The 11,428-nt window shown below is 47.6% G+C and overlaps 1 protein-coding gene across 1 annotated transcript in view; it reads right to left on the reverse strand.

Moving 5' to 3' along the window:
• The window catches only part of SEMA5B (semaphorin 5B), a 221,771-nt gene extending 211,008 nt beyond the window's left edge, over positions 1-10,763 (reverse strand). The window contains exon 1 of the mRNA XM_073635242.1: positions 10,615-10,763. Coding sequence (XP_073491343.1) covers positions 10,615-10,763 — 149 coding nt within the window. The remainder of the gene's footprint in view (positions 1-10,614) is intronic.
• Positions 10,764-11,428: the final 665 nt, after the last annotated feature.

Genomic DNA, 11,428 nt, shown 5'->3' on the forward strand with positions numbered 1-11,428 from the left:
GGAAGGGGGATTGGTCCCCAGAGTGGCCTTGGAAGGGGGATTGGTCCCCAGAGTGGCCTTGGAAGGGGGATTGGTCCCCAGAGTGGCCTTGGAAGGGGGATTGGTACCTAGAGTGGCCTTGGAAGGGGGATTGGTCCCCAGAGTGGCCTTGGAAGGGGGATTGGTCCCCAGAGTGGCCTTGGAAGGGGGATTGGTCCCCAGAGTGGACTTGGAAGGGGGATTGGTCCCCAGAGTGGCCTTGGAAGGGGGATTGGTCCCCAGAGTGGCCTTGGAAGGGGGATTGGTCCCCAGAGTGGCCTTGGAATGGGGATTGGTCCCCGGAGTGGCCCTGGAATGGTCCTGGAATGAGTATTGGTCCCTGGAGTGGCCTCGGAGTAGCCTTGGAATGGGGATTGGGCCCTGGAATGGGGATTTGTCCTCTGAGTGGCCTTGGAAGGGGGATTGGTCCCCGGAGTGGCCTTGGAATGGGGATTGGTCCCCGGAGTGGCCTTGGAATGGGGACTGGTCCCCGGAGTGGCCTTGGAATGGGGACTGGTCCCCGGAGTGGCCTTGGAATGGGGACTGGTCCCCGGAGTGGCCTTGGAATGGGGACTGGTCCCCGGAGTGGCCTTGGAATGGGGATTGGTCCCCGGAGTGGCCTTGGAATGGGGATTGGTCCCCGGAGTGGCCTTGGAAGGGGGATTGGTCCCTACAGTGGCCTTGGAAGGGGGATTGGTTCCTAGAGTGGCCTTGGAAGGGGGATTGGTCCCTAGAGTGGCCTTGGAATGGGGATTGGTCCCCAGAGTGGCCTTGGAATGGGGATTGGTCCCCGGAGTAGCCTTGGAATGGGGATTGGTCCCCAGAGTGGCCTTGGAATGGGGATTGGTCCCCAGAGTAGCCTTGGAATGGGGATTGGTCCCCAGAGTGGCCTTGGAATGGGGATTGGTCCCCAGAGTGGCCTTGGAAGGGGGATTGGTCCCCGGAGTGGCCTTGGAAGGGGGATTGGTCCCCGGAGTGGCCTTGGAATGGGCATTGGTCCCCAGAGTGGCCTTGGAATGGGGATTGGTCCCCAAAGTTACCTTGGAATGGAGATTGGTCCCCGGAGTCGCCCTGGAATGGGATTTGTCCTTGCAATGGCCCTGGAATGGGGATTCGCCCCCAGAATGGCCCTGGAATGGGTATTTGTCCTCGGAATGGGGATTGGTCCCTGGTGCCGGAGCCGTGTGGCGGGTTACCGCAGAAAGTGTTCATGAGAACTTGAAGTAAAAAGAATTTTAATTTACCTCTGGAACTCTCAGAGCTCAGATCAGACTCTATATTTTATCCTGAGCCGGGAACAGCTGTGTGTGAGCTGTAGGTACACATTAACTCCGCGCCGCGCATTCTAACTCCGGGCCGCTGATTGTGTATTCCATATCTGTCAGCTTCTCCCAAACAGAAAAGTAAAAACGGACAGAAAACAACCCTAACAAACAAAGCAAAAAAAAGCCAACTCGCCGAGCCGGAGAGAGCTCAGCACAGCGTGGAGATGACACATCTGTTCATTTATTATTAAATCCTCCCTCCGGCCTCCCCTTCAGTCTGGCACAGGTGTACCGGCTCCTCTCCTGGACTGAAACGGCTTCCTCTGATTTCACTGCACACTGTGAGCTTTTCACAATGTGCATTACAAGCTGCTGCAAGTCAGACAGACCCGCCTCACTTCCTGGCTGGAGGATTGCCAGCATCATTTAGCCCTTTCCTTTCACCAGCCTGACTGTCCCTGGCCCCGTCCCTTTCATTCGTTGGGTTTTGGTTCTTACATTCACGGAGGTTCAGCATCACATGTGGGCATTATCTATGTAAATATAGCCTACCTAGGAACACCCTCCAGACTGATACCCACCCAAGGACTATTACCCCCTTGGGGGTCCACTATCGAACAGACACCTAGGAACTGACTGGCTATTCTCCATCCTGGGGGCCACTATCCCAATGTCACCAATGAAATGAGGGAGTTATTCTGTCCTGAGGGGCCATTATTCCACTGACACCTGTAAATTGGGGGACTATTTCCCCCTGGGGGGCACTATCTCACTGACACCAGTGAATTTAGGGCCTATTCCACCCCCCCCCCCCCGGGGGCCACTATCTGACACCAATTAAACAAGGGGTTATATTGTTCTGGGGGCCACACTCCCATTGACACAACTGATGTGAGGGTTTTTTCCCCATGGGGGTCACTATCTCACTGACACCAATGAAATAAGGGGCTATTTCCCCCCCGGGTGCCACTATCCAACTGACAGCAATGAACAGGGGGCCCTTATCACACTGGCACCAATGCATTGAGGGGCTCTTCCCTCCTGTGGGCCAATGTTCCACTGACACCAATGAACTGGGGGCCATTATCCCACAGACACCAATGTATTTAGGGGCTATTCCCCCCTAGGGGCCACTATCCCAATTATACCAATGAATTGAAGGGCTATTCCAACATGGGGACCACTATCCCAATTATACCAATGAATTGAGGGGCTATTCCAACATGGGGGCCACTATCCCCAATGAACTGAGGGGCTATTCCAACATGGGGGCCACTATCCCCAGTGATTTGAGGGGCTATTCCAACATGGGGGCCACTATCCCCAGTGAATTGAGGGGCTAATCCAACATGGGGGCCACTATCCCCAGTGAATTGAGGGGCTATTCCAACATGGGGGCAATTATCCCCAGTGAATTGAGGGGATAATCCAACATGGGGGCCACTATCCCCAGTGAATTGAGGGGCTATTCAAACATGGGGGGCCTCTATCCCCAGTGAATTGAGGGGCTAATCCAACATGGGGGCCACTATCCCCAGTGAATTGAGGGGCTAATCCAACATGGGGGCCACTATCCCCAGTAAATTGAGGGGCTAATCCAACATGGGGGCCACTATCCCCAATGAATTTAAGGGCTAATCCAACATGGGGGCCACTATCCCCAGTGAATTGAGGGGCTATTCCAACATGGGGGCCACTATCCCCATTGAATTGAGGGGCTATGCCATCCTGAGGGCCACTATCCCACTGACACGAATGCTATGGGGACCATTTTCCCCTAGGGCCCACAATCTCAAATCCCCTTTACAATATATTGTTTGGGTCCAGCAGGTGATGTTTGGTGTTTACCAAAAATAAAGCTTTAAAAAACCAGTAACTCGTTTTCATCCTTTTTTAATCCATTTTAGATCCACATTTTACATTCCGATACATTTATTGTAAGAGTAGAAACATTCTGTAGTTGTGGAAGGTTCTGGAAGAATGTGCTGGGCCCCGGCCTCTAAGGTTGAGCCCCTCGGGGTCCTGAATACCGGGAATTCGGGAAATCTGAGGATGCGCCTACAGATACGAGACCGACCTCGCCGAACGGCGACGGCGTGACCCGCCTGTGACATCTGTAAACCAAGAACGGGGCGAATGTACAATTCCCAGCCTCATTGGAAGGAGGCGCTGTGTCATGGAGATGAGGCTGCTCGACGTGCGGCAGATCATTCGTAAAGACGCGGCGTTTAGCGGGATGTATAATAAAGCCGGAACAAGCCCCTCGGGACGATGAATATTTTACAGAGCAATTTGAGTGCTGTGATCTCCGGCGTCGTGGTCTCGGCGGGAGGCGCTGCCTTTAATCAGACGTCTTTACATGACGGGCTGTGAACTCGCCGTGGAGCGATGCGGGATGGTGAGACCGCCGAAAGCGAAAAAAAAACGAGATGAACCCAGCGGTGAATCATCAGGCTCATCTGCCGGTGAGAGGAGAGCGCAGGATGGAGGGAAGAAACGTTCATAATCAGATCGCACGGAGATACTTTGTTAGGCGGCATTCACACCTGAGCGTCGCGGTTTTGAGTGTTTTTTTTTCCGGGTATTTCTTTTAGCGTTTGTATTGGCGTTTTTAAAGCGTTTTTGCCCTTTGGCGTTTTTTATTAGCCAATAGAGGATATATCATCTGTTTCATCATTTGTTGCTAGGTTTTTTAGCTTTTTCATCTGCTTTTATTGTTCATTATTTGTTTTTTTTTACTTTCTTTTTAAGGGGCTAAAAGTTAGGGGATAAAGGTTATAGTTAGGGGTAAATTTATTTTGTTAGGTTAGGGGTCAATATTAGCAGTTAGGATTAGAGTTACGGGTCAATATGATGGGTTAGGATAAGGATTAGGAGTTTTTATAATTAGGGTTAGGGGTTAATATTAGGGTTAGGGGTTTTTATAATTAGGGTTAGGGGTCAATATTAGGGTTAGGGGTCAATATTAGGGTTAGGGGTCAATATTAGGGGTTGGGATCACAAATAGGGTTAGAGGTTAATGTTAAGGGTACGAGTTAATATTACGGTTAGGGGTTGGGATTATGGTTAGGGGTCAATATTAGTGTTAAGTTTTAGGAAAAGGGTTAATATTAGGGTTTAGGAATAGGGGGTTAAGATTTCAGTTAGGATTTGGGATTAGGGGTTAATATTAGAGTTAGGTGTTAGGATTGGGGGTCAATATTAGGGCTAGGGGTTAAAATAAGGGGTTAATATTAGGGTTAGGGGTTAGGACTAGGCATTAATATTAGGGTTATGGGTTAATATTAGTGTTAAGGGTTAGGATAAGGGGTCAATATTAAGGTTAAGGGTCAATATTAGGATTAGGGTTTAGGATTAGGGGTTAGTATTACAGTTAGGGGTTAGGATAAGGGGTTAATATTAGGGTTTGGGTTAATATTAGGTTAGGGGTTAAAATTAGGGATAGGGGTTAATATTAGGATTAGGAGTTATTAGGGCTAGGGGATAATATTAGTGTTAAGGGTTAGGATAAGGGGTTAATATTAGGGGTGGGTCAATATTAAGATTATGGGTTAGGATTAGGGATAGGGGTTAATGATAGGGGTTAATGTTAGGGGTTAGAATTAGGGATAGGGGTTAATATTAGGATTAGGGGTCTAGATTAGGGTTAGGGGGTCAATATTAGGATTAGAGTTAGGGGTTAATGTTAGGATTAGGGGTTATTAGAGTTACTGGTCTATATTAGGGTTAGGATTAGGGGTCAATTAGGATTAGGGTTAATATTAGGTTTTATTATTTTCTACTTATTTAACTTATAATTTATGTATTTTATTTATTTATTTTTAATTATTTTTCAGATATAATTATTGCAAAATGTGCTAAAACACTCAAAACCACCCAAATCAAGCGTTTCCTTGCATTTCTATGTAAAAAAAAATGCTTCAAAATCGCACTAATCTGCCCGAATCGAGCTTCAGAACTTTTTTGAACTCCAGGCATTTGGCTTCAGGTGACTCGGAGATGTGAACCGTCTCCATAGAGAATAATTGTTTTTTCTCCTCCAGTATTTTGGAGCTTCAATCTACAAAGCGCTCAGGTGTGAATGTGAATGGAGCCTCCCATTCTGGTTGTAAGATTTCGGTATTCTTATCAGGCTGTTTGGTTATTGCAGCATGTGTGCAGTACTGCTCCATCAATGCCAATAAAGAGAAGCTTGGGAGACTGAGGTCAGAGGACTGTTAAAGTGGACCTGTCATCAGATATATTCATATTTTTCTAGATTGTAAGCTCTAATGAGCAGGGCCCTCCGATTCCTCCTGTATTGAATTGTATTGTAACTGTACTGTCTGCCCCCATGTTGTAAAGCACTGCGCAAACTGTTGACGCTATATAAATCCTGAATGATGGTAAATAATCTGTACCATTATCGGTACTTCTATACACGACCAGTGATCGGTACTTCTATACATGACCAGTGATCGGTGCTTCTATACACGACCAGTGATCGGTGCTTCTATACACGACCAGTGATCGGTGCTTCTATACACGACCAGTGATCGGTGTTTCTATAAATGACCAGCGATCGGTGCCTCCATACACGGCCAATGACCGGTACTTCTATACATGACCAGTGAGGGGTACTTCTATGCATGACCAGTGAGGGGTACTTCTATACACGACCAGTGAGGGGTACTTCTATACATGACCAGTGAGGGGTACTTCTATACATGACCAGTGAGGGGTACTTCTATACATGACCAGTGATCGGTACTTCTATACATGACCAGTGATCGGTACTTCTATACACGACCAGTGATCGGTTCTTCTATACACGACCAGTGATCGGTACTTCTATACACGACCAGTGATCGGTACTTCTATACACGACCAGTGATCGGTACTTCTATACACGACCAGTGATCGGTACTTCTATACACGACCAGTGATCGGTACTTCTATACATGACCAGTGATCGGTACTTCTATACATGACCAGTGATCGGTACTTCTATACATGACCAGTGATCGGTTCTTCTATACACGACCAGTGATCGGTACTTCTATACACGACCAGTGATCAGTACTTCTATACACGACCAGTGATCGGTACTTCTATACACGACCAGTGATCGGTGCTTCTATACACGACCAGTGATCGGTGCTTCTATACACGACCAGTGATCGGTGCTTCTATACACGACCAGTGATCGGTGTTTCTATAAATGACCAGCGATCGGTGCCTCCATACACGGCCAATGACCGGTACTTCTATACATGACCAGTGAGGGGTACTTCTATGCATGACCAGTGAGGGGTACTTCTATACACGACCAGTGAGGGGTACTTCTATACATGACCAGTGAGGGGTACTTCTATACATGACCAGTGAGGGGTACTTCTATACATGACCAGTGATCGGTACTTCTATACATGACCAGTGATCGGTACTTCTATACACGACCAGTGATCGGTTCTTCTATACACGACCAGTGATCGGTACTTCTATACACGACCAGTGATCGGTACTTCTATACACGACCAGTGATCGGTACTTCTATACACGACCAGTGATCGGTACTTCTATACACGACCAGTGATCAGTACTTCTATACACGACCAGTGATCGGTACTTCTATACACGACCAGTGATCGGTGCTTCTATACACGACCAGTGATCGGTGCTTCTATACACGACCAGTGATCGGTACTTCTATACACGACCAGTGACTGGTACTTCTATACACGACCAGTGACCGGTACTTCTATACACGACCAGTGACCGGTACTTCTATACATGACCAGTGATTGGTACTTCTATACATGACCAGTCAGGGGTACTTCTATAAACGACCAGTACTTCTATACACGACCAGTGATCGGTACTTCTATACATGACCAGTGACTGGTACTTCTATACATTACCAGTAATCGGTACTTCTATACACGACCAGTGATCTGTTCTTCTATACATGACCAGTGATCGGTACTTCTATACACGACCAGTGATCGGTACTTCTATACACGACCAGTGATTGGTTCTTCTATACATGACCAGTGATCGGTACTTCTATACACAACCAGTGATCGGTTCTTCTATACATGACCAGTGATCGGTACTTCTATACATGACCAGTGATCGGTACTTCTATACACGAGCAGTGACCGGTACTTCTATACACGACCAGTGATCTGTACTTCTATACACGACCAGTGACCGGTACTTCTATACATGACCAGTGATCGGTACTTCTATACACGACCAGTGATCTGTACTTCTATACACGACCAGTGAGCCGTATTTTTGTTTTTCCTCCATACAACACTGTGATTTGCTGATGCTGAGCCCTGTTGATGGATCTGACGTGTATATTTTAATGACAGGTCCACTTTAATCCACGACAGATGATTGTTTTCTGCCTCGCGGGCTGTTCTCTCCATCGAAGTCCCAGAAGTGTCCCCAGCTGACAAATCAATGAGCGATCACCCACCACCCCCTCCGGTAATTGCCATCCTGCCAGCGGGCACGGTCCTGTCGATAGCGTTTGGCTGGTCCGGCTCTCCACCGATGATCACAGGACGAGCTGCGCTGACTCAGCAAAGTGCAGATTATGCGATTAGTCCGGGGGAGTCACAAGAGTCAGCGGGCGTTCGGCTCATGGGATTGGGGATAATCTTCGCTGGCTCAGCGCCGAATATTACTTAACATTACAGGAGGCAGATAGCGGGACGGCCAGAGATGCTCGTTCAGCAACTGTGCCGCCGCACGTGGACACGTACACCCCCGCATACAGCAATAAATGACAGCGTGACTTCCCTGCAGGGAGCACTCTGACAGCGCAATAAGAAGATCTGTCAGCAAACTGTCACACTGACAAGTCATCCGCGGCGCAGAAGGAAGAGCCGGCCAATTAAATCCAACCGCACAGGATGCATCTGTTATCGGGGCGAGGAAACAACAACAGAGCGATGGCCGCCACACCCGGGGCGCGCACATGGAGGGCGGACGAACTCTTCCTCCAACACCAACGCTGCATGCATGTTTTTTAGCGCGTTTTTGACGTGTTAAAGAGCACAACGCACTTGTGAATGGGCGGCCCTACGCATGACAAACGCCCCTGTACTGTGTTTGGAGCAGAGCGTGGCACTGGGTTTTTTTTTTTACCGTGCTTTTTGGCGATTTGCAGCATGTTTGTCATGCAGAAAACATGAGCTACCCAAACGTGGGGCTCCATCAATATTTAATGGCAACACAAGCACCATGCACGTTTCTGAAACACGCAGCAAAGCGCGCATTCTCTGCGTGGATTGCCACACGATCAGAAATGCGGCGATGTGAATGGGACCCAAGACTAATATTAGCTTCTATATCACTGTCACTGCTCTGACATCATTGAAGGAAATACTAAACAAGATACAACATATACAGTATGTAGAAGATACAATGTTTATATATATATATATATATATATATATATATAGAAGATACAATGTAACCCATATAAAGTATATAGAAGATACAATATAACATATATACAATATAAGGAAGATACAATGTACCATATATCTATCTATATAGATAAATATCTATATAGATATACATCAACATAGATATATCTATATCTAGATATATCTAGATAAAGATATATATATTGTTAGATATTAGATGTACGAGAAGCCACACACAAGCACACTAGATGCATGGATTGATGGATGAATGGATGGATGAATAGATGGATTGATGAATGGATGGATGGACGGATTGATGAATGGATGGATTGATGAATGGATGGATGGATGAATGGATGGATGGATTGATGAATGGATTGATGAATGGATGGATTGATGAATGGATGGATGGATTGATGAATGGATGGATGAATAGATGGATGGATGGATGGATTGAATAGGGATAAAAGAAGAGGGATGGATAGACTGGCAAACAAATGGATGGATACAGGTATTGAAAAAAGAGGGATGGATGGAAAGATAGAAGAGGGATGAAGGGAAGAGGGATGGATGGACGGATGGATTGATGGTCAGAAGGATTGATGGATGGATTGATGGATTGATAGATGGATTGATGGATGGATTGATGGATTGATGGATGGATTGATGGATGGACGGATGGATGGACGGATGGATGGATGGACAGATGGATTGATGGACGGATGGATGGATGGACGGATGGATTGATGGATAGATGGGCTGATGGAGGGATGGAGGGATGGATGGATGGATGGATTGATGGATGGATGGATGGATGGATGGACGGATGGATGGATGGACAGATGGATTGATGGACAGATGGATGGATGGACAGATGGATTGATGGAGGGATGGATGGATTGATGGATGGATGGATTGATGGATTGATGGACGGATGGATGGATGGACGGACGGATGGATTGATGGATAGATGGATTGATGGAGGGATGGATGGATGGATGGATTGATGGATGGATGGATTGATGGATTGATAGATGGATGGATGGATGGATTGATGGATGGATTGATGGATTGATGGATGGATTGATGGATTGATGGATGGATTGATGGATGGATTGATGGATTGATGGATGGATTGATGGATGGACGGATGGATGGACGGATGGATGGATGGACAGATGGATTGATGGACGGATGGATGGATGGACGGATGGATTGATGGACGGATGGATTGATGGATAGATGGGCTGATGGAGGGATGGAGGGATGGATGGATGGATGGATTGATGGATGGATGGATGGACGGATGGACGGATGGATGGACGGATGGATGGATGGACAGATGGATTGATGGACGGATGGATGGATGGACAGATGGATTGATGGAGGGATGGATGGATTGATGGATGGATGGATTGATGGATTGATGGACGGATGGATGGATGGACGGACGGATGGATTGATGGATAGATGGATTGATGGAGGGATGGATGGATGGATGGATTGATGGATGGATGGATTGATGGATTGATGGACGGATGGATGAGGGAGGGGATGGATGAGGGAGGGGAGGGAGGGGAGGGATTGATGGGCTGATCAAAGGAGGAGGGATGGATGAATACATAGGCGGACGGATGGATGGATGGATGGCATAGGAGGGATGGGTAGATTGACAGATAGGTGCAAGGTGGATAAGTTAAGAAATGAGATGAGTGAGTGATGGATGGATGGATAAGGGATAGATGGACAGACAGATGGATGAAGGAGTGATGGATAGACTGACGGATGGATAAGGGATGGATGGATGGACAGACTCACAGATGGATGGACAGACTCATGGATGAGGGAGTGATGGATGGATGGATGGACGGACGGACGGAGAGGCAGGCACATACACACGTGGTTACCTGGCTCCTACAATGAGTTGGTTGCGGTTGGGGTCCAGGGCCAGCTGGGAGAAGTCCTGGACATCCCCGTAGGTGAAGTTGCTCAGCCAGGGTCTGAGTTCTGCGGGAGGGAGAAGAAGAATACGATTATCTCTGACTCCGGGCGCCATGACACGATAATTAGTACACAGAGCGAGCGTGTGATTACCACTTACTAATTCTGACTCCGATCATCATTTCCCCCATTCAGCTCCAAGACAATGAGAGCCGCCAACCCGAAAATATACGGCAGAGCGCAGCTCAGCGCTACCATAAAGAGGAACTCCGGACACCACTTTCATCCCGCCTCCGCTCCACCTACGTGTTCCATAAGAACCATCAAATTATTCCCGTCATCCTCACCTATAATCTAAACCTTTCCGGCACATCTGACTCATTATAGAAGAGCCAGCCCTGCAACACCACCGGGGCCTACAACACTACACAGTGCAGCTACACTAACATGTTTCAAGCACTGGGGGCTGCAACAGAATGTGTTTAGACAGTGGGGGGGGGGGGGCTGAAATGAATGCAGTTTAAAGCAAATGTAAACTCCACGTGAATGGCATTTAGTTTGCTCTGTGTTCATTCTTCAGTGCTGCTGATCTCCTGCGGTCTTTTTTCAGTCACTTCCTGCCGAGGTGGCCTCACATCATTTCTATGGACCAACTTCCTGACAATGGAGTTCCCCTTTATTTCAAGACCACTACGGCCCTCAGACATGCGATTCTGCAGCGGAGGAGCCCCACTGGTCCCGTCACTCAAGATAGGATGAAAAAAAAAAAAAAAACTTTCT

The sequence above is a fragment of the Aquarana catesbeiana genome, linkage group LG06 (genome assembly GCF_042186555.1).
Source record: "Aquarana catesbeiana isolate 2022-GZ linkage group LG06, ASM4218655v1, whole genome shotgun sequence".
Lineage (NCBI taxonomy): Eukaryota > Metazoa > Chordata > Amphibia > Anura > Ranidae > Aquarana > Aquarana catesbeiana.